Source organism: Pseudorca crassidens, chromosome 17 (genome assembly GCF_039906515.1).
Source record: "Pseudorca crassidens isolate mPseCra1 chromosome 17, mPseCra1.hap1, whole genome shotgun sequence".
In the NCBI taxonomy this organism is placed as follows: domain Eukaryota; kingdom Metazoa; phylum Chordata; class Mammalia; order Artiodactyla; family Delphinidae; genus Pseudorca; species Pseudorca crassidens.
The window spans coordinates 31,635,698-31,658,411 of NC_090312.1; the positions used below are offsets into that span (position 1 = coordinate 31,635,698).

The 22,714-nt window shown below is 38.3% G+C and overlaps 1 protein-coding gene across 7 annotated transcripts in view; it reads right to left on the reverse strand.

Annotated features, from left to right (window-relative positions):
• OXR1 (oxidation resistance 1) overlaps positions 1–22,714 on the reverse strand; it is a 452,875-nt gene that overhangs the window by 93,605 nt on the left and 336,556 nt on the right. Inside the window, exon 1 of one of the 7 annotated variants that reach the window (XM_067711494.1) lies at positions 7,598–7,898. The exons of 3 other annotated variants lie outside the window; for them this stretch is intronic. In XM_067711494.1, coding sequence (XP_067567595.1) covers positions 7,598–7,796 — 199 coding nt within the window. In that variant the 5' untranslated portion in view covers positions 7,797–7,898. Of the gene's footprint in view, positions 1–7,281; positions 7,433–7,597; positions 7,899–22,714 lie in introns of those variants that run through there. 3 more of the 7 variants (XM_067711497.1, XM_067711499.1, XM_067711495.1) reach the window with 3 other exon arrangements.

Consider the following 22,714-nt stretch of genomic DNA (forward strand, 5'->3'; position numbering starts at 1 on the left):
TAGTACAGGAAAAAATGCCTGTACTTTCAACCTTTCACTTGCTATTGACTGCTTATCCATAGTCAAAACAGAAATAAACTTTTAAAAATATCCCTCAATTTTTCTTGAACTTTGTAACCATCCTCCTCTAGATATCAGCCTATGTTTCTGCTTCTTTTCATAGTCGAATTTTTGGAAATAAGAGTCTACTTTCACTGTCTTTACTCCATCACCTCCTACTGATTCCACAATGTACTGCAATGTCTTCTGTCTTCCCAGTTCCCTAAACCTGCAAAGGAGAATAAACTAAAGGGCAAATTTGATAGTCTTTTTCAATTTTATTTTATTTGAACTTTATGAAGCACCCAACTAATTCCTTATCAATGCTCACCTTTCCTTTCATTTGGTAACATCTCACACTCCTTGGTCTCTAACCTGTTTTTTGTTCCCCTTTAATGCTCCTTTCCTCTACCCAGCCAAGGAATTTTTGTGTTGTGTGTGGCTCACTTCTAAGTGAAAAGATCCATGATACAGAGTGCTATAGAGTCTTGCTATTTAAAATTGTGTTCCAAGGACCAGCAGCACTGGCATCACCTGGGAGCTTACTGTGACGGCAGGATCTCGCGTTTCACTCCAGAACTGATTCACCGTTGCATCCACAATAAATTTGAGAAGGATTGTTAGTAGAGCTTTTGAAAGGATTAAACTTGCAGACTGAATAACTGACAGAAGAAACAGGCTTCTTTATACAACTCCCTACCCGTGACAGTAACACTAGCATCTTCAAATCTCTGTCAAACGAATTGTTTTCTAAGGTAGTCATTGTGATAGACTACCTTACAGTTACTAAATACTCTGTATTCCTCCCTGGGGAGGAATATAAAATACACTGTACCATCCCACTGATGTCAGACTTGGCTATGTGACTTGTTTTTCCCAAGGAAACGTGAACAGAAACCATGAGTCTTTCAGGTAGAAGTGTTAAGACCCAACATTAAACTTCTAAGGTCTTTTTTCCTTCTATCTCAAGACCAGGGCTGTTCCATATAGTGACTACTCCCTAAAAGGCTATTACACATACACATACCTGTGCACACACATCTAGTCATTCCTGTTTCTGCTCCTGATTAAATTAAAATGCTTGGAAAATAAAAGTTCTTCAGGAATTCATGCATAAGAAGCAAATCACCTACTAGAAGAAAAAGAAAACAGTCTAGCTTGCTTAAGACCTCTTACTGAAACATTATTCAATGCCACAAGAATGAAATTATACGAAATTATCAAAATAAAAACTCTAGGAATAATCAAAGGAGTAGCAGGGAGCACTGAACAATTATGTAGTGGAAAAACTATCTGTGACTGGTGTAAGTATGACAGCGCTATGTAAGTATGAGAATTGCAAATATGATGTAATGAATATCAGGAGGTGGGGAGAAGAAATATGGGAGATGACACTGCTCATGTTACCTCAAAGAGTTAAAGAAACCCCACCTAAAACTGAAAGAAGAATGTAACAATAATACCAATCTCTTAATATTTTTGCAGATTCTGCTTAACTTTAGACACACCATTTAAGAAATACTTTCTTAAGGCAAACAAATATCTTTCAGTCACTCTTTCCCTCTAACCATCTATCCATCATTTTATACGTATATATTCATAAAACAGATCTTAACAATAATGCCTACCCTAACATTAATGACATCACTATATAGTTGGATTGGAGGTGGCTTTTAAGCTTTAATATTTGTTATGCATGACTTCTTCATAGTTAGCATGCATTAGTTTTACCAAAGTTTATAATCTAGCACCTACCCCTCAGTTAAGACAAACCATCAGATAACTGCATATTTGGGTTAATTGTTTTCGTCCTGTATAGAACTGTTTTTACTACCTTGCATTTTGTTGTCACACCACTGAACTACATTAAAGAACGGTGTTAAAAAATAGCTTTTTGAAATTAGAATCTGTATTTACTATAAAGATGATGAGGACACTTTTTGCTATATTAGAATTCCATGAGAATTTTTTCTCTTTATTCTATCAGGAAAAGTTGCATTTTTCTTACCCGCCTAAGCAACGGGTTTATCTTTATTTTAGTGACACTGTGATTTATGTCTGATCACATTTCCCTTTTTCACTGATTGCTAGAAAACAAAGGCTAATTTCTGGCCTTTCTCTAATACATTAATTTGGTCTTAAAACATGCCCCTTTTTTGTACTAATATTCATTCATTCAAAAAAATGTATCAAGAGTCTCTTAATGTAAGTTTGCTGATGGCCATTAGGGAGTCTTTATAAACACAGAAAAAAACTATTTGCAGTTACTTTACTTTTTGATTAACGTTTGATTTATTGAAGTACAAATATAAAAATCTAGTTTTCCTTTAAGCCTTCAACTGTAAGTGTATTCTATTTATAAAACTAGTACATTTAACACACTTTCTAAGGTGCTTTTGATAGTTGATCAACTCAAACAGAAAACAAACTAAATATCCTTAAATACAAACGAGTAATTAAATTCTCTCACATATATATACTAAATTGTATTTATACATCTACTATCGTAAACACTTTAATTGCCTCTAACAAGAAAACCTTTCTAAAAACTTAACTCTAGTAAATACATTGCAATAAAGTTTTAAATATAATGAATGTTAAGTTCTCTTAAACATTCCAATAGTTTCAAAATTTAGCCAAATACTTGCACCTTTTAACTTAAAATCACTCAAAAAACAATTACATAAGTATTCATCTTCAATTAGATTCTTAGACTAATTTGTATGCACTCTAATAGGCCTAATTCTCTGAAATATAACAAATATTTTAAAGACCAAATACACTGATTATTCCTAAACTTAATACAAAAATACTAAGCATTTAACAAATTTCATCATTTCCATATTTACTTCTAACCTTAACAAGGGTAAAAGACTTACCCACTAAAGAAAGCAGTGATTCTCAAAGTGTGGTCCCCAGATCAGCAGCATTGGCATTACTTTAGAAGTTGTTAGAAATGCAAATAATGGGTCCTGGCTCATCAGAAACTCTAGAGGAGGGGTCCAACATTTTTTTTTTATACATATACATATGTTCCCATATCTCTTCCCTCTTGCATCTCCCTCCCTCCCACCCTCCCTATCCCACCCCTCCAGGCGGTCACAAAGCACCAAGCCGATACCCCTGTGCCATGCGGCTGCTTCCCACTAGCTATCTACCTTACGTTTGTTAGTGTATATATGTCCATGCCTCTCTCTCGCCCTGTCACAGCTCACCCTTCCCCCTCCCCATATCCTCAAGTCCATTCTCCAGTAGGTCTGTCTTTATTCCTGTCTTACCCCTAGGTTCTTCATGACATTTTTTTTCTTAAATTCCATATATATGTATTAGCATACGGTATTTGTCTTTCTCTTTCTGACTTACTTCACTCTGCAGGACAGACTCTAGGTCTATCCACCTCATTACAAATAGCTCAATTTCGTTTCTTTTTATGGCTGAGTAATATTCCATTGTATATATATGTGCCACATCTTCTTTATCCATTCATCCGATGATGGGCACTTAGGTTGTTTCCATCTCCTGGCTACTGTAAATAGAGCTGCAATGAACATTTTGGTACATGACTCTTTTTGAATTTTGGTTTTCTCAGGGTATATGCCCAGTAGTGGGATTGCTGGGTCGTATGGTAGTTCTATTTGTAGTTTTTTAAGGAACCTCCATACTGTTCTCCATAGTGTCTGAACCAATTCACATTCCCACCAGCAGTGCAAGAGTGATCCCTTTTCTCCACACCCTCTCCAGCATTTATTGTTTTAACAAGTCTTTGGGTGATTCTGAGGCACATTAAAGTCTGAGACTCATTGCTTTACTGTAGCCTCAACTACTCAGAGGCAGTTTTGTCCTAAAACACAGATAATGTAAAAGCCTTGAGTTCAGCCATCCTGTGAGGTGAGCAGCAATTCTAAAATGGGCAAATCTACTTCATGCTTGAGAACCAATGGACAAAGGAAACAATATTAAGACCTCAAACTTAGTTGGAGTTACCATCAGAGCAGATTGAGGTTGTTTATCAAGAAGAGATTCTTCTCCCCCTCACCTTAGGAAATGAGACTAAGACTGGCGACATCTAGGGTTATACTCTTCCATGAGTGACCAGCACCATGAGTTGTTTTTTTAATAGTAACAACTGGTACTCCAAATCCTATACAGGTACTTGGTCTTCTCTGGGTTCAAGATAAACTATTATCTAACTCTTCCTGACAATCTGCATCTGCAATTTCCAACCTAAAATATATCTAAGTTTTCTTACACCTTCCTTGGATTTTACGTTTTCATCTCATTTTAATATCCTTCTGATTCTAAATAAATTTCAGTGGCTATCCATCCTATCCTTTACCTAATTTAACTTGTTTTAACTTTAACATCACACATGATAGAATTTTGCATTCTTCTCACATTTTTTCCTGTCTGACATAACTCTTAGAAATAGGAAGATAACTCTCAAATGGATTCTATATCCCTTATTTCTTTGCCTGGCCCAGATTCTTTGTCAGGAAAATGGGATAATAATAGTACCTATCTCACAGAGTTTTTATTAGGATTAAATAAAAGTATCTGCTAGTGCCTGCTCCATAGAAAATGTTCTTAGCCACTCTTATTCTTGTCATTTCCCCAAAAGATACTGTTTTAATTGGTAAAAGTAAATGAAAAGAAACTTCAAATAGGAGTGAGATGTATTTAAAGTATACTGTCACCAAGTGGGAGAGCAGAGTTGACGTAACAGGGAAGTTTATGATAAAAACTATGCTACAATTAAGTTGAAACTCTAAATGTGTTAAATTTTTTTACTTATTACCATGTGATCTAGTAACTGACTACTTTTAAAGGTTACCCAATACAGGTTTACGGTGATGCCTCCAAACCTGATCTATACTTAAGGTCTAAAAATTTTTTTGAATCAGAACATAATTTACTCTTTAACCAGGAGCAAAAATTGTGTCATAGTGTGTCTTCTTTGTAATTGTTATTAACTAGAGCAATGGTGTGATAAGCTCCTTAATGTGTCTAAGTCCCAATTAGATGTTCCTGAGGGGACTATAATGTTGGAATCAGCAAACACTGAAAACTGGTAAAAGCAAAAGCAGCCACCTTGGAGAGGAGTGAAGGCATCAGTTAACACTGTCAGGTAAGCAGTTTGTTTACAGAAAGAGTTAAAATCAGAAACATACGACCAAAGTTTTATCTGGTCCATCCTTAAACTGTCAATGGTAAAACTATTTTATCAGCACCTTTACTGAACATGAAATGGTGACGGGTAAGATCACAAACAACAAATGGAGTCCTGGAGTGTAGCCGATCTACAAGTGTAGAAGTGTCTGCACAAGATATACTGCTACAACACACAGGACATTTGAAAGAACTGAAGGAAGGGTGACAAATAACAGGGAACTTAAGCAGCTGTTATAAAAATCTAAAATAAAGGTAGTCACAAGCAGAAAGAGTAGAAGAAATCCTTTAAACAGACTAACAAATACTCATTCCAAAGGACACAAATGTAAAGAAAAACCCTATACCCGAAACCTATCTGGTAGGCAGCTGCCAAGAAAAGATCTCTCATTTTAAGCAAAGGCTGCCTAGAAATTAATGAAGAACCATTTATTTTTTACCTGTATGTGTACATGTTGCCTCTCAAAGGAGTCAACTGAGGAAGCTATACTTATTCTAAGAGTGGGAGGGGGTAATCAAGTTATTGCTGGGGCATTCATCTTTTGAACTACCTTCAGAACTCTGTAGGCATAACTTTATAGACTTACAATGTTTTTAACCCCAAATGCTATTTAATTTGTAGCTTTACCATCTATCATGTTCACTAATTCTGTTCCAAATGAAAAAAGAGCTCCAGAGTTGAGAACCTTTGAGATCATCCAATCAACCTCATTTAAAATGAGAAAATATACACCCAGAGAGATTAAGTAATTTATACAGATTCTTTCAGCTAGTTAATGCTAGAAGTACCTGTCCACTGACCTTGGTCATAAACTGACATCACAAGGCCTTTCTAACTTGTGTCAAGAGATTTGGGGGCACCATGAATATTAAAGAAAGTGCCATGAGTTCATAAGGCAGCTTCAACAGAAGAGGAATCGGTGTAGTATTTTGAAGCTGTACCTCTGAAGGCCAGTGTTTGATATAGCAGTGTGCTCAATACATGTTTCTGAATCAATGAATCAGATGTATATATTTGGGCAAATTTGTTAAATTATTCATCATATCCCCTTCCAGGTTAAGTTACACCACATATTTCTCAGTTCTTCATCTACCTAGAGGCTGGTCACATTTCAACTGTTTTCAATTAATCAACTGAGGTCTCATAAAAAAAAAAAATCCTTTATTCAAACACTTTAAAGTTCTAGTCCTCATCCCTGGTCCCACCTTTAAGAGGATTCTGCATCTGATTAATGTCCTTCAAAGCAGAAACCAAGTATCCCCTTTTTCATTTTTCTAATTCCATAAACAAGAATTGTGAAGAAAAAATATTATGTAAAGTGAAGAAAAATTAATAAAAGGGACCATGATAAAATTACATTTTAATATTCAAGTTTCTTCAAAGCTTAAATTACACACACACACACACACAAAATCAATAGATATCCTCACACTTTCAGTGCTTTAAAATGAATGTTAGGATGTGGGTCATGGATAGATTTTATATTCTTTGTACTTTTCTCTATTTTCTAAACTAATACTCACATAATTTACTCTCATAACACCAGAATGCATATTAAAACAGGTAATAAGAATAAAATATGATTAGGAGAGGTCTGCCACTTATTAACTCAGGGAAAGCCAACGACATTGGAGAAGTTACCATATGCATGATGCAAATACCGCTTCAGCAAGTGCTTTTAAAAATTCCGTAAGATATCAATGTCCTGTCATTATGACTGATTTTTTAAAGGGCAGTACAACCCCACTATGACAAAAGAAAACTGAACAGGCAGTAGAAATGATAACTGGGGAAAGTTTCCAGGTTCTGCCACCTCAAGACAACACGCAGCCTTTCAAAATACACGACACAAAAATCCACTGGGTTCCCGTGGACGCTAAACATTTTCTTTTCCAAAGCCGTATTAAGTGCTTATGTGAATTCTAACAGCTGGCAAATATCAAATAAAAACAATGACCCAATCCAAACCCAAGTCAAGCACAGCGTTCTTAATGATTTCTAAGAGGGAAAACATGAGCGTCACAATTGGTTCAATATTCACCTCTCACGGGGAGGGAAAAACGAAGGGATCCTACCCTTGAAATAGTTGGCGGGGTAAGGAAAGTCGAGCATAGGTGAAGAAAGCAGGAAGAGCAGAGCAGGAAAAGCTACGACGCAGACACGAGCAAGTCTTCCGTCCCCAGAGCAGAGCGAGCCCTCCGCTCCTCGCCCCGGTCCCGCCGCCATCCCGGCCCGGCACACCTGCCAACGCCCGGCCCGCGCCCCCCGCCCACCCCGTTCACGCCGGCGGCCCGCGGGGCCGCGCCCCCAGCGCAGCGCCCACACCTCCGCCTCCCCCCCCGCCCTCAGCCCGGGTCGGTCGCGCGGGACGCGAAGGAAGGCTGGGCTCACCGGGTCCCTCCGGGCTGGACGGCGCCGGGGGCCGGTGGGGCGGGGACCCGCACCCGGGGTCCCCCTGGGCGGGCTCCCTCAGGTAATCCTCGAAGCGCACCTGCCGGGCTACGCCGCCACCCCCGAACCCCCGCAGGCGGTTGGCTGTGCCTCGCAGAAGGCGCCCGCTCTTCCCCGTGAACGTGGTCAGGTAGTCCATGCTGCCGCCGGGCAGGCGCCGAGGAGGCCAACGGTTTCCGCCGAGACTCTGTGCTCGCCCACCCACGCGTCCGAGCCGACACTGGGGGCGGTGGCTCCGCACGCCTCACCGGAGGCTGGGAGGGAAAAGGGGAGGGGACGTCCGGAACTTGGCCCCGGGGCGGACCATCAGGGAACTAGGCGTCGGGGGAAAAGAAGCTGGACAAAAGTTTTGAAAAGTTTTTCTTGTTGCTTCCAAACGCCAGTTCGGGCCAAACTTAGCTTGTAAAGTAGATATATACTTCCTGGAACAGAGGCAGCGTCGAAACGCGGCGGCCTTTTAGCAAGCCGAACCGAACCTATCCGCTTCCCCCCACGTGCCTGGCTCCAATGGAGCAGGCCTGCCCCGCCCTACCCCGCCCAGTCCCGACCCGACCGGACTTTCGGGACTGCTGGAGAATGGGGAGGAGGCCGAGCCTCGGGACCCGAGGGTAGAGCCGGGTATAAGGATATAAGGGTATAAGGATGGCCCTGGGGAGGCTAAGCTGGATTTGCGGAGAGTTTGGGGGCCTAGGAGAGCAGTGTCCAAAAGTTTCTGTGTGTCCAAAAGTTTCTGTGAGTCTCTGTGTGTTAGGGGGAGGGGCACAATCCACAGGAAACTTTTGCAGTTTGAAATTTTGGTGGGCGGGGTGGGTGAGAGGAAGGAGAGAATGTTAGTTTTAAGGTAAAACTAAAGTCGTAGTTAACATAAAACAACCCAGATAAAATGCTTCCTAGGAAGCCTTATGAGACCATCTTTGTAAAATAAAACATTAATCGTCACGTTTGAAGTTCGCCGTGGCATTAGGAACTGATGTTAGAGTTTGACATTCCATGACTCTGGTCCTGTAAGGCAAGGTAATTAGGGCTTCAGTGTGCAACTTTATCCTCCTTTAAGCAGAGAAGGAGCAACGACATTTGACAGACATTTACTACCCGATTTTGTTTCCTGTGAGATCTGGTTATTCTCTTCCTTTCACATCTGTTCATAGCTGTTTTAGTTTTTCCCATGCGGTAAATAAACTTTCTTGGAATTACCAGATTATTAATGCATTTGAAGAAAAGGTTTGAACTAGGAAGTTGAAGAGCTAATCATACCGAACAGTGGAGTCCAGAAAACATCTTCGAGGAACTTAAGCATTTTGCCAAACCATTAAAGATTATCCTCCGCCCTGCCCCCCCTTTTAAATTATTTGACTGATCTTTTTCCCATCATCACCATTTTCAGCTTAAATTCTTAATAGGTTGGACAAACTTCACCATTCTAACATCAGCATCACCTTTATACTTGGTTAAATGTATAGACTGTCTGGGCTGTACCCCCAGAGTGTGATTTCACAGTGTTTCTGAGTAAGGACCCAGGAATATGCATATTCAGCAACCATCCCTGTGTTCAGATGTGCTGCTTAGGAAAGCACTGCTCCAGACTTCCTTCTGTACCTCCTTGGAACCCATTTGGTACAGTGGTAAGTGGATCCCAGTTTTTCTGCGATTTCCATTTCATAAGGAAGGAAGCATTACCAAGCTTAGCACCACTTCCAAGATCTCAGAGAGGCTCAGTAAGCTTTACAAATTGAATTTCAATGACTTAAGTCTAATCCTGATTAACTACAGTGAAATCCTTTTTCTAAAATATATTTTACATCTTCAAATCTGCCATTAGTTTGTGATAATCATATCCAAAATAGTGGTTGATTATTTTATACCTGATTAAATCTGCACTTTTACATCTAACCTTAGTAGGAACCTGTACTCTACCAGTTCAAATACAGGTTTACAAGCAGTTAACCCATCAATTTTTTCTGCTTCTGTTTCATGGAAAGCTAGAGCTGCTGGATAAAAATGTATAACTTTGATGATTAAGTGCTTTACAAGTTTTTATTTAAACTCAGCTAAGCCCTAATGTCTCTAAAATCGTTTTACTCATTTCGTCATCTTTCCTTTTTATTCTTCCCATTTGTTGTCTGACCCATCACCATCCTCCTGAAGTTACCAAATTCATTACGCAAACATGTTACTTGGTCTTCTAAATGACTTAAAATCATAGGCCATGAAATATAAACACTCTCACTTTTCTTCCCCTTTCCTTTTTAATCTACAAGCTCATCTCCATATATTGCCTCAGAAGGAAGGAGGTCCTTACACGTCCATGCCTCTCGTTCTCCAAATTAATTCTTGACCTTAGTCTGGTGTGTGTTGTCTATGACTTGTCAGCCTTATTATTCCTTTGCGTTTTATTATTTTTTCTCTCTCCACTCTGGTTCCTTCCTCCTTATCATGCCATATCACCACATATATTCCTCTCATCCTTTAAGAAAAAAAAAAAAGTGTCCTTATATATCGTGCATGCCTCCTCCAGCAAACCTTTGCCTTACTTTTATTTATTTATTATTTTTTATTTATTTTTTTTTTTGCGGTACGCGGGCCTCTCACTGCTGTGGGCTCTCCCGTTGCGGAGCACAGGCTCCGCACGCGCAGGCTCAGCAGCCATGGCTCACGGGCCCAGCCGCTCCGCGGCATGTGGGATCTTCCCGGACCGGGGCACGAACACGCGTACCCTGCATCGGCAGGCGGACTCTCAACCACTGTGCCACCAGGGAAGCCCCCTTTGCCTTATTTTTAAATAACTTTATTGACATATGATTTTACAAACCATATAATTCATCTGTTAAAAGTATACAATTCAATGGTTGTTAGTATATTTACACAGTTGTTAAACCATCACCCAAATCTAATTTTTGAACATTTCTATTACCCACCGAAGAAACTTCTTGTCCATTTCTAGTACTCCCCATTTCCACCACAGGAATAGACCACCACTAATCTACTTTTTGTCTCTATGGATTTGCCTTTTATAAACATTTCACATAAATGGAATCATACAATATCTGGTCTTTGGTGTCTGACTTCTTTCACTTAGCCTAATGTTTCTGAGGGTTATTCATGTTGTAGCAGGTATTAGTATGTCATTCCTTTTTATTGCCAAATAATATTATAGGGATATATCATATTTTATTAATCCATTTATAAGTTGATGGATATTTGTATTATTCCCACTTTTTGGCTATTATGAGTAATGTTGCTATGAACATCTATGTACAAATTATTTTGTGGACATATGTTTTCATTTCTCTCTATACCCAGAAGTTGAATTGCTGGATTTATTTTTTTGGTATAGAACATATTCTAAGTTTAAGGTATATAATGTGATGATTTGATAGGAGTATATATTGCAAAATGATTACTGCAGTAAAGTTAATTAACATTTCTATAAACTCGTATAGTTACCTTTTTTGTATATGTGCTATGAGAACGTTTAAGATCTACTCTCTTAGCAACTTGCAACTATACAATATTGTTAGCTATAGTCACCAGGTTATATGTTAGATCTCCACGAGTTATTCAACTTGAAATTGGAAATTTATACCATTTGAGCAACATCTCACCATTTCCCCCAACCTCCAGACCCCAGCAACCACTATTCTACTCTCTGTTTCTATGAGTTCAGTTTTTTTAGATTCCACATGTAAGTGAGATCATACAGTATGTGTCTTTGTCTGACTTATTTCACTTAACATAATGCCCTCAAGGTCCATCCATGTTGTTGCAAATAGTAGTATTTCCTTTTTATGGCTGAATAATATTCCGTTGTGTATCTATATCACATCTTATTTATCCATTCATCCATTGATGGATATTTAGGTTGTTTCCATGTCTTAGCTATTGTGAATAAAGCTGCAGTGAACATGGGGGTGCAGATATCTCTTCGAGATAGTGATTACATTTCCTGTGGATATATACCCAGAAGTAGAATTGATGGATCATACAGTAGTTCTAATTTTAATTTTTTGTGGAACCTCCATACTGTTTTCCATAGTGGCTGTACCAATTTACATCCCCACCAACAATGCATGAGGGTTCCCTTTTCTCCACATCCTCGCTAACACTTATCTCCTACCTTTTTAATAACAGCCATTCTGACAGGTGTGAGGTGATATCTCATTGTGGTTTTGATTTGCATTTGCCTGATGATTAGTGATGTTGAACATCTTTTCATGTAACTCTTGGCCATCTGTATGTCTTCTTTGGAAAAATGTCTATTCAGATCCTCTGCCCAGTTTTTAATTCAATTGTTGGTTTTTTGCTATTGAGTTTTATGAGTTCCATATATATTTTGGATATTAACCCCTTATCAGATAAGTGGTTTGCAAATATTTCCTGCCATTCCTTAGGTTTGCTTTTTATTTTGTTGATTGTTTCTTTTACTGTGATGTAGTCCCACTAGTTTATTTTCATTTCTGTTGCCTGTGCTTTTGGAGTCATATCCAAAAATTTATTGCCAAGACCAATGTCAAGGAAGATTTTCCCTGTTTTCTTTTAGTTTTATGGTTTTAGGTCTCACATTTGAGTCTTTAACTTGTTTCAAGTTAATATTTGTGTATGTTGTAAGACAGGGGTCGAATTTCGTTCTTCTGCATGTGACTATCCAGTTTTCCCAGCAACATTTATTAAAGAAACTGTATTCTTGGCTCCATTATAGTTGATGGTATATGCATGATTTATTTCTGGGTTCTTGATTCTGTTCCGTTGACCTATGTGTCTGTTTTTATGCCAGTACCCCACTGTTTTGATTACTATGACTTTGTAATAAATTTGAAATCAGCAAGTGTGATGCATCAGCTTTGTTCCTCTTTCTCAGGATTGCTTTGGCGGTTTGGGGTCTTCTGCAACTCCGTATGAATCTTAGCATTGTCTGTCCTATTTCTATGAAAAATGCCATCGGAATTTTGATAGGGATCACATTGAATATGTAGAACACTTTGGGTAGTATGGACATTTTAACAATATTCTTCCAACTCATGAACACAGGATACCTTTCCATTATTTGTGTCTTATTCAATTTCTTTCATCAGTGTCTTACAGTTTTCAAAGTAGAGATCTTTCACCTCCTTGGTTAAATTTATTGCTAAGTATTTTATTGTTTTTGATGCCATTGTAAATGGGATTGTGTTCTTTATTTCTTTTTCAGATAGTTCTTAGCATATATGAATACAACAAACTGACTTTCTCTGTCAGTTTGTATCCTGCAACTTTATGAAATTATTTATTCGTTCTAACAGTACTTTTATGGAGTCTTTAGGATTTTTCTGTATACAAGATCATATCATCTGTAACTTTACCTCTTCCTTTCCAATCTGGATGCCTTTTCTCTGTCTCGCCTAAGTGCTCTGGCTGGAACTTCCAGTACTATGTTGAATAAAAGTGGTGACAGTGGGCACCCTAGTCTTCTTCCTGATCTTAGAAGAAAAGCTTTCAGCCTTTCATTGCTGAGTGTGATTTTAGCTGTGGGCTTATCATATATATGGCCTTTATTATTTTGAGGTACATTCCTTCTGTACCCAATTTATTGAGAGTTTTTGTCATGGAAGGATACTGAGTTTTGTCAAATGCTTTTTCTGTATCTACTGAGATGATCATATTAGTTTTATTTTTCATTTTAATAATGTGGTATATAACACTTATTGATTTACATATGTTGAATCATTCTTGCATCCCAGGAATAAATCCCACTGTTTGCTAGTATTTTGTTAAGAATTTTTGCATCTATATTCATCAGAGATAAGTGTCCTGTAGTTTTTTTTGGTGTTAATTCTTCTTTAAATGTTTGGTAGAATTCACCAGTGAAACCATCCGGTCCTGGGCCTTTGTTTTTGGGGATGTTTTGATTACAGATCCATACTTCTTACTAATTATTGATCTGTTCAGATTTTCTATTACTTTGTGATTCAGTTTTGGGTTGAATTTTTCTTGAAATTTATCCATTTTTCCTAAGTTATCCAATTTATTGGCATGTAATTGTTCATAGTAGTCTCTTATGAACGTTTACATTTGTATGTTATCAGTTGTTTTAGTTTAGACCATATTAGAAATAATTTCCGTATCTCTGCTCTGTATTTTTTTAAAAGGTATTAGAAAAATGGAAATGCAAAAAGGAAAAGAAAGAGCAAAACAACTTTGGAGAAACCTAAGCCTGTTGCTAGCTATTATTTTTATACCAAAATGCCAGTTTCCAGCTTCAGTCTGTAGCTGGTAATTAGATACTATTATTTTTATTTTTTCTTGTTGGAGGGGCTATGGGGAATTGAACTTTGGGGTCTATCAATACAAGACAAAATGAAGCATGGCAATAAAAATAGAACCTGCCTACAAGTCCATCCATCTCTCTTAGACAAAGTTCTGGGCAGCAATAACAAGTTCTTATCAATATTCCACTTGTTTCAGCCAGGGTGCATGAGCAGAAGACTGGTAAGTGCTGAGCATAATATTTGAAAGGAAGAGAACCTAATCCTCTTCTTAAAGTGTATGGGGGTTCCTTGACTCCCCACCTCCCCATCCCAAACAACATATGGGAAAGATGCTAATAATACCAGGTAAATTAGCCAAAATCCAGACTGCATACAGGAAGAGAAACCCAAACCTGGATGGTCAATCCAGCACTAGCCAGATAGGTTTGATTTTCAAAAGAGTCATGCACTAGCCATTCTCTCCCACTGCAGATCTACTCTTAGCTCTCACAAGGCAACAGAAACATCAATAGAACCAGATTCTGTGCTGTTCTAACAGGCATGAAGAAAAGTTTGACCACTTCCAGCTACCTCTCAAGAGAGAAGCAGACTAAGCCCACCTACCCCACTCCCCACTCCCAACCCAGGGCCTCTTATGGGAACTAAGCTGGCTCTACAACCAACACCATGAGCAGCAGTGGCATGAAAAACATGTAATGAATGAAGTGAACAAAGACTGGTTGGAAGCCACTTTGTGCCTACTCTACTAATTTTCTGGAGTTAAGGAAGAAAGGTGTGGGGAGGAGATTCTTAAAACATACAGAGAAAGATACAACAGCATTGTTAGGCTGCATGATACATAAACACATGCACTTATGTTTGGTCATTAAACCCTACGTGTTGTGTGACATGAAACCTCCCAGCTTTTAGTTTCTCCCCTCTTTAATCATCTCCAACACTGCAGCTGGGTAATCTCAAATCCATAGATCTAACTGTTGCCTTTCCTCCACTTTAAAAACATTCCTGTTCCAGCAGCAACATCCTGCAGTTAATGAGAATCAGCTGTGGAACATTTAAAAAAATACAGATTTCCCTACTATACCCCAGAGATCCTGATTCCAGGGTTGTAGGGTGGGGCTCAGGAACCTCAGTTTTTGATGATGAGCCGCGTTTGAGATCTGCTCCTTTACAGTTCTTCTAAGTGCTTTGCATATTTAGTTCACACAAGTCACACATTTACTTCTGAATAGGGCCACAAGGCTAGTTTTGACAAACACTGAGCAAAAGTGACGTGTTTTACACTCACATGTGTAAAGAAACAGCCTCTTTTTAAAGCAGCCAATGTTCTACACTCCATATGCCCCTGCCCCTGCCTCAGCAACCAAGGATACCACCTGCTTCAGGTGGCACAGCTATGAGATGGTGGAGCCATCTCCAATAACCCGGATCCCTGAGAAACTACGTGGATCAGAGTCCCTCCCCGCAACTTCAGTCTGAATTGGACATGTAATATGAGTGAGAAATAAGGAAAGAAAGAAACACTATTACAGTAAGCCACTGAGGTTTAGGGGTTCATTTGGCACCATAGCAGAAGCTTAGCCAACCCTGACTGATACAAGGGTTTACAAATGCTTAATTTACATTGATTTTTATCATATATTCCAAGTTAGTATACAAAAGACTTCCTGATTTACGTTGTCAAATTCATGCGTTTTGTTTTTCAGGCCTCTCTTGCCATTTCTATATTCTGACGAGTATTCTCAGATTCCAAGAATATTTATTAATTTACCATCTAAATGATGTATGTGAATAAGAATTTTCTTGACATTTCACAACCAAAAGCAAGCAAACAAACCAAAACACAATGAGTAGAATGCTGAGGTGCTGATGCTAAGAACCCATCAATCATCCATCACTCCCAGTTTAAAACTTCAGTTTCATTCACATCAGCCTAATTCTCTCAGTAAATGTCTTTATGATCAGAAAATATTATAAATTTGAACTTGTAAAACAAATGTATGCTCATAAAATGCCATTTTTATGTTCTATATATTGGTTTTAGGTAAAACTATATTAGAAGAAGTTTAAAAAGAATTGCTTTTAGAGCTATAAAGAGTAAGTCTCAGTTCTCTTTCACATGCTGCCCTTAATTTAGTAATAGCAACCCTGTTACAGCTGAGAGAGACCTTGGTGTTCATCTGTTTGAGCCTCTCATATTTGTTGATTTGTTAGCTAAGACCCAGAGAAGTCAAGCGAATCTCTCAAGGTCACACACTTGGATAAGAGCAGAGCCAGAAGAATCCAGGGCTTTTCTACAGGGAGTGCTGCCACATGAAGTGCTCCATCTTTGACTTGAGTAATGAGTTGTGACTCTCGATTCACCCAAACATTTGTTAAAGTGGCAGGATGTCCCATAAAGTGTTTTCCAGATGTGAAAGCTGGGTCAAAGTATTTACTTTTGAGATGTAGCTTTCTTATCTGTAAAATAAGAGCAAATAATACCTATCTTGCAGCTCTATTTTGATTAGAAAGGATATCACACATGTTCAGTGTTAGACCCATTGTCCCTTGGCCTTAAGTAAACAAATTTAGATTTATTGCCTTCAAATTTCAGCCTATACTTCTAGATCAGGGTTCAACAAAGTATGGCTTATGGATCAAATCTGGCCTGGTACCTGTTTTTATCAATTCAGTCTTACTGGAACACAGCCACACCAGTTCATCTATGTATTGTCTATAGCTGCTTTTATGCTACAACAGCAGAGATGACTAGTTGTGACAGAGACCTTATGACCCAAAAGCCCCAAATATTTACTTCCATGCTGTTTTCAGAAAAATGCTGCTGACCCATGTTCTAGATTGCTGACATCATTTTGAGACTACTCTTAATTCTTTCACTGAAGTATCATTCAATTATCTCTTTGCCTAACTCAGCCACAAATTTATCTCTATTCAAGTTGTTCCTAAAAATATTTGGGACATGGGCAAGGAGAGTCCCAGGGCACAGCACAGGAGAGTGCCTTCATGGTTGACAATGATTACCACTCGCTGGACACACTTATCTGAAGAAGTATGAATCCACTAAATGATACCATTACCCAGTTTTCATTTATCAACTATGTCATATATTTGTTAAATGCCTTTCTAATGGACAGAAGAAGATGAGGTACAGACTCCGATCACTGTTTATCCCCTCCCAATGGGTTTCAAACCTTTGTTGTTTCTGTATCCTTCAACTCCATTTCAGCCCCATCCTTTGAAATTTGAATTATTCATCTAACTATAGTTTTCTGGCAGATCTCCTGTTATCCTGGTAAAGACTGGTTATCTGTCAACAAATCTGATTATTCTTCCTGGGCATACTATATTTCCCAGCTTTCTTTTTGATCATGGTGCCCAAGTGACTGAGTTCTAGCCAATGGAAGGATTGCAAAAGTGATGTGTGCTACTTCCAGGCCTGGCCCACAAGAGCATCCCACTGATGACCCTTCACGGTCTTTCCCTTTCACAGCCTGGAAGCAGATAAGCAGGAAGACCCAAGAAGCCATTTGTTAAAGATGGTAGAGCCACAAGATAGAAGGAACCTGGGTCCCTGAATCTACTCTTAGAGGGGAGCCACCCACCATTCAGGAACACCAATTTTGGACTTGAACAAGAAATAAATTTCTCTTGTATTTAAGTCATTATATATATTTGAGGTTTGTTTGGTACAAAAGGGAATATAATTTTCACAAATACACTATCATTCTCATACTATTACTACCAAAGGGTCTGTGACCACATATCAAAATATCCTGATAATCAAGTTTTCTGGACAAAGAGGTTACAAGTTATGCAAAGTGGATGTAGGTGGTCTTTCACTATATCCTCACCTACCTTAGCCTATAAATCTCCGTGTCACAGTTTTTGTTTTGTATTTTCTAGTAGGTCATTCATTTTTGTTTTTTAATAATGCTCAGGAGTTTGTTTGTTGATTCAATCAGTCAACAGATGTGGGGCCCTGACTAGGCACCAGGGAGATGCTAAACCAGACAGACAACCTTCTGCCTCTAGTGCTTCCTGATTTGTATTCGTGAATAACTCAGTGAACACTGCCTAGCCTCAGTTTCCTCAGCTATCACACTGGGGTAGCAATGGTGACCTAGTGTTTAATGAAAACAGTGTAAGTTCATGACATTTGACACAAGCCTGACATACGATCAGTGCTCTGTTGGGGAGGAAGAAAACTTTCCTCTACCCTTCTAGGTTCTTCTGGCTAGATTATTAAATTGACATGTAGCCCATTCATTCTTAATTGAGAAAAAGCAAAATAGGCACAGTTGTTCTGTCTTAATAATCGGTTCAACAATGTACATCTTCCTCAAGAAGAGAGCCTCATACCGGCTTCTTCTTCTCCTTTATTCAAAGACTTCCCTTTTCACAGAATGATCCTAGTTGGCTAGTTCCTTTAGTGTTTCTGAAACCTCGCTCTGTGTTTTGACCTTTCTAACACTCTTTACAGTTTTATGCCATCCTTTTACTTGTCCTGGTTAATATGCCCTTCCTACTTTTATCTCTTCTAGGAACTAAACTCAGAGAACATGTTAAGTCACACTGCTTTCTCCCCATTTTGCTTTCTCAGTAGGAGTATTGATGACTTCGATTGTTTGGAATGCTATCATCTCTCATGTAGGCTTCAGTTTTAATCTTTGAAATTAGATTAAAATGTCTTATTTATTGTCTGTCTCTCCGTACTAGCATTCAACAAGTACAGGGACTCCCTTCACTGCTTAGAATATGGCCTGGCACATCGTAGGCACTCAGGTATTGTATCTGTTGAACGAATGAATGTAGGAAATCATGTCCATCTTTTCTCTAGATTGGATCCCAACCCATTTTTGTGGTTCCCATTGTGGATCTCAGCCTTAGCTACACATTTGAGGACCTCTGGATCTTCTGAAATCCCAGTGCTCAGGCCACCTTCCTGATCAATGAAATCCAAATCTCTTAGAGGTAGGATACAGGCATCAGGGAGGACACTGCGCAGCTGATTTCACTGTGTAGCCAAGATTGAGAATCACTGCTGGGCTCCTGTTGTTTCTGTAATAGTCTTTCCTGTTAGTGAAAATGAAGTCCAGAGACCAGTAACTATTATGACACCATCTTGTGAGGGATCCTAAGGTAATAATAATGAACATATTATCAATTGCTTCCTATGCCAGGCATTGTACTAAGAATTTTTCATACATTATTTCCTTTAGATCTCATGTCAACCCTGAGGGGAAAGTTAATGAACCCTCCCTTTGTAAACAAGGTTACTGGTAACCTCAGAGAGGTAAAGGAAAGCAACACTGTCAGTCAAGTCAGTTAAGAGTCTCTTGGGTGTCTGCTCTTAATTTAGTGGGATCTACAGCGCAGGGGTTTTCAATCATGGGCAATTTTGCCTCCCAGTAGGGTTACTAAATAAAATATAGGACTCCCAGTTAAATTTGAATTTCAGATAAACAATGAATAAATTTTTAGTACAATTCTACATCAAATGTTGTATGGGACATACTTATACCAAAAAGTTATGTGCTGTTTATCAGAAATTCAAATTTACCTCGGGGTCCTCTAATTTTACTTGCTAAATCTGGCAACCCTACCCCAAGGGAACATTTAGCAATGTTTGGAGATATTTTGGGTTGTCAGACTGAGGGTGTGCTACTGGCATATAGTAGGTTGAGGCCAAGGGTGCTGCTTAAGATCTTACAATGCTCAGGACAGCTCCCAAGACAAAGAGTTATCCAGCTTCAAATGCCAATAGCCCCCAGGTGGAGAAACCCAGATCTAGTAGATGCTGGGAAAGATAACTGCATTATGCCTCTGGCAACTTCTATAGTTTGTCCTCAAACAGCCTTATTTCATCCTCCGCCTAGCTAAAGTAATATTTCATCTTCTTTTACATTTGCACTTTAGTATGTTGTGCACGGAGATAGCATGTTTCTCTTGATCCTGATACCTCTCCATCTCATTACAGAGAAGATGTGGGGCAGGCCAGGGCCACTTACTGCAATATCTTTCTGTGCTTTCTCTTTCGGCCCCACATGTGCACTTATTGTTTCAAAATCTATGTGGCCCCAGTTAAGACACCCTACTCTCTGAAGTCCTGTTTGCACCAATTTGACTTAGCTGCAATTAGCACAGAGAAATCTGTGACTGAAAGGTGTCATAAAAGCCCAGATGGCAAAGGGAGAAAATAGCTGCATGCAAAATAGTTTATTGCTAATAGAATGATGTTTCTGAAGATAGCAAATTTTTATGTTGTGAATACCATTAGCATGAATGGCAAGTACTTGATAACTTCTACAGGTGTGCTACCTTCAGATGTTTTCTCAAAACTTTAGCAAAAGAACATTGAAATGAATTTCACCTCAGTGATTTTATAGAACATGCATTATGAGCCTGTCATGAATAAATCTAAGTCAATTTATTTTATATTATGCATATATTCTAGTTTGATTTTGGAATCTGTGAAAAGCATGCTGGGTATTCTTTCAAGTATTGTGACCGAACATAGAGTGTATTTGGTACAAAGTTTTAACTATTTCTTCAAGAGCTTAAACATTGAATCATGTGCCAGAATTTGAATTTCAAAAGATTTAGTTTGTCTTTTTCAGGTGTAACTTTAATACACTCACCTTAGGGTGTTCCTAAAAATTGATTTGCAAGGTAACAGATGTCAATTTTATTCCACAAAAGGTTAGAGCTTGAGTTACTTCCCAAAATAAAGCTCACTTGCCAATCAGGCTTTTAAAAATATATACTTATTTCTATTATTTCTATATAGAGTATTTACTGTGTTTTAAAATCATCATACTCACTACTTATCTCTCCCAAAAAGAAGAGACCATGAGTTTTGGATAATATAAAAAGAGCTCTATCCAAAGGTCCTCTTATCCTAAGGTCCCAATAAGGATTATCCACATTAGCTAGGGATAATCATAATTATCACAAAAATCTAATATACATATACAGTTAGTTGAAATATACACACACACACACACATGTACACACACATGCACTTCGCTGTATGTGTAATATAATTGGTTCTTAATAAATATGCATTCTTTTCCACTCCTCCAAAATTTTGAATGTTTATGAGACATGTACTTGGTATTTCCAGACACACTTTATGTGTCTGTCTCTGAAACTATTAGTTGACTGTCTACGTTAATATGACTTTACTACTCTACTGTGCTCTGGTTCATTTCAGGAACATCCTGAAGGAAGACATCAGCTCTTCAACAGAAAGCATCAACTGATAGTTTTCACACCAGAGCTCTTTGAACCCCTTTTGCCTCAAAATCCTCATCTTATTCTATCAATTCTAAACTATCATACCATGATTCTTACCCAGTCCTAACCAAGTTGTTACCCTGGAAGACCTGCTTTCAATCAAACTTGAAAATCTCAAAAATCTCAGCTATTACTCCCCCTGACTTCTCCCCACCCCCAACACAAGGCACTTAAAAGGCTCTGTTGTGGTATTCTCTCTACCTCAATAAACTCAGTTTTGTCTTACCAAAAGGTAGTCTTAGGGGAGCCAGCTTTTGACATTTCCATTAGATTATGAATTCCTAAAGGGCTATCTATGTCTCATTAATGTTATCTGCAGTGTTTTTACAGGGTTCTTCTGGGCAGGTGGTTACCAAAGTGTTATTTTCAGACCAGCATCATCAGCATCATCTGGGATCTTGTAAGAAATACAAATTCTCAGGCTCAAGCTCAGCTCCACTGAATCAGGATGGGCAGAGCCCAGAAATCTGCGTTTTAACTAGCTCTCCAGGTAATCCTGATGTACTCTTAGGTTTGAGAACTACTGTAGATCACAGCAGACGGTCAATACACAGGAAGAGTACAGAAAAAAGTGTGATGAGTCTCAAGTGGAGGTATGGTAATTCCTAGTTAAAATAGATAAAGTACAACATGGCTTTTTGGAGGAAGTGACAATTGCGACTTGAAGGATTAGTAGAATTAGCAGAATGTAGTTAACTTTGGCTGAAGAAAGTAGGGTTTAAGGGTGTTGAGCTGGAGAACAGAAATTGGAAAGAGGCTGAAGCTAAACTGTGAATGTCTAAGGAATTTGGACATTTTTGTGTTGATAGCAGAGGGTCACTGATAGTAACAGTGCACTTAGGGATACAGTACTGTAAGGGAAAAATAATTCTGTGCTTCAGTGGAAAAACTATGCAGTGTCTAGAGTACACTCTTCTGGGTTATCTGCTTTTGATTCTATGGAACCTAATTTACAACTCTATAAAGTGTAAAAGCTGAGAGCTATGCAAAATTATTCTTGTCTATAAACAAAGACATTCTTGTTTATGCAAATTCTGTCCAACTTTGAATTGACTTTGAATTGACTTTCTTCACCGACAGTGGAAGAATGTGTCCCCATGTAAACATTCTTTCCAATAAGCCTGTTCTATGTCTGTTTGGATTCTCCTTTAAATTGGTTGTAACATCTCACTGCTTCCTTAATTAATGAGTTAAATAAAATATTTAATGTGTTAATTTTTATATCTGTCTTGATGTTACCTTTTTTTGGGGAAAATTATCCTCTGACCATCTTATTTCTCTAATAGAACCTATTTGGGATATACACACATGCATAGACACACACATCAAAGCTTTTTTTTAAATATAATGATATTCTTTTAAGATAGCAAAAGGATATACTATTTTTGATATATTTATTAATTCTTTGGGCTATGAAACTTTGCATCATGCTTCCTATAAAGTTCATCTACAGTAATAAAGGTACTTTAGAGCTTTGGAAATATTGTTATATTTTATAATAATAAACAATTTTAACAGT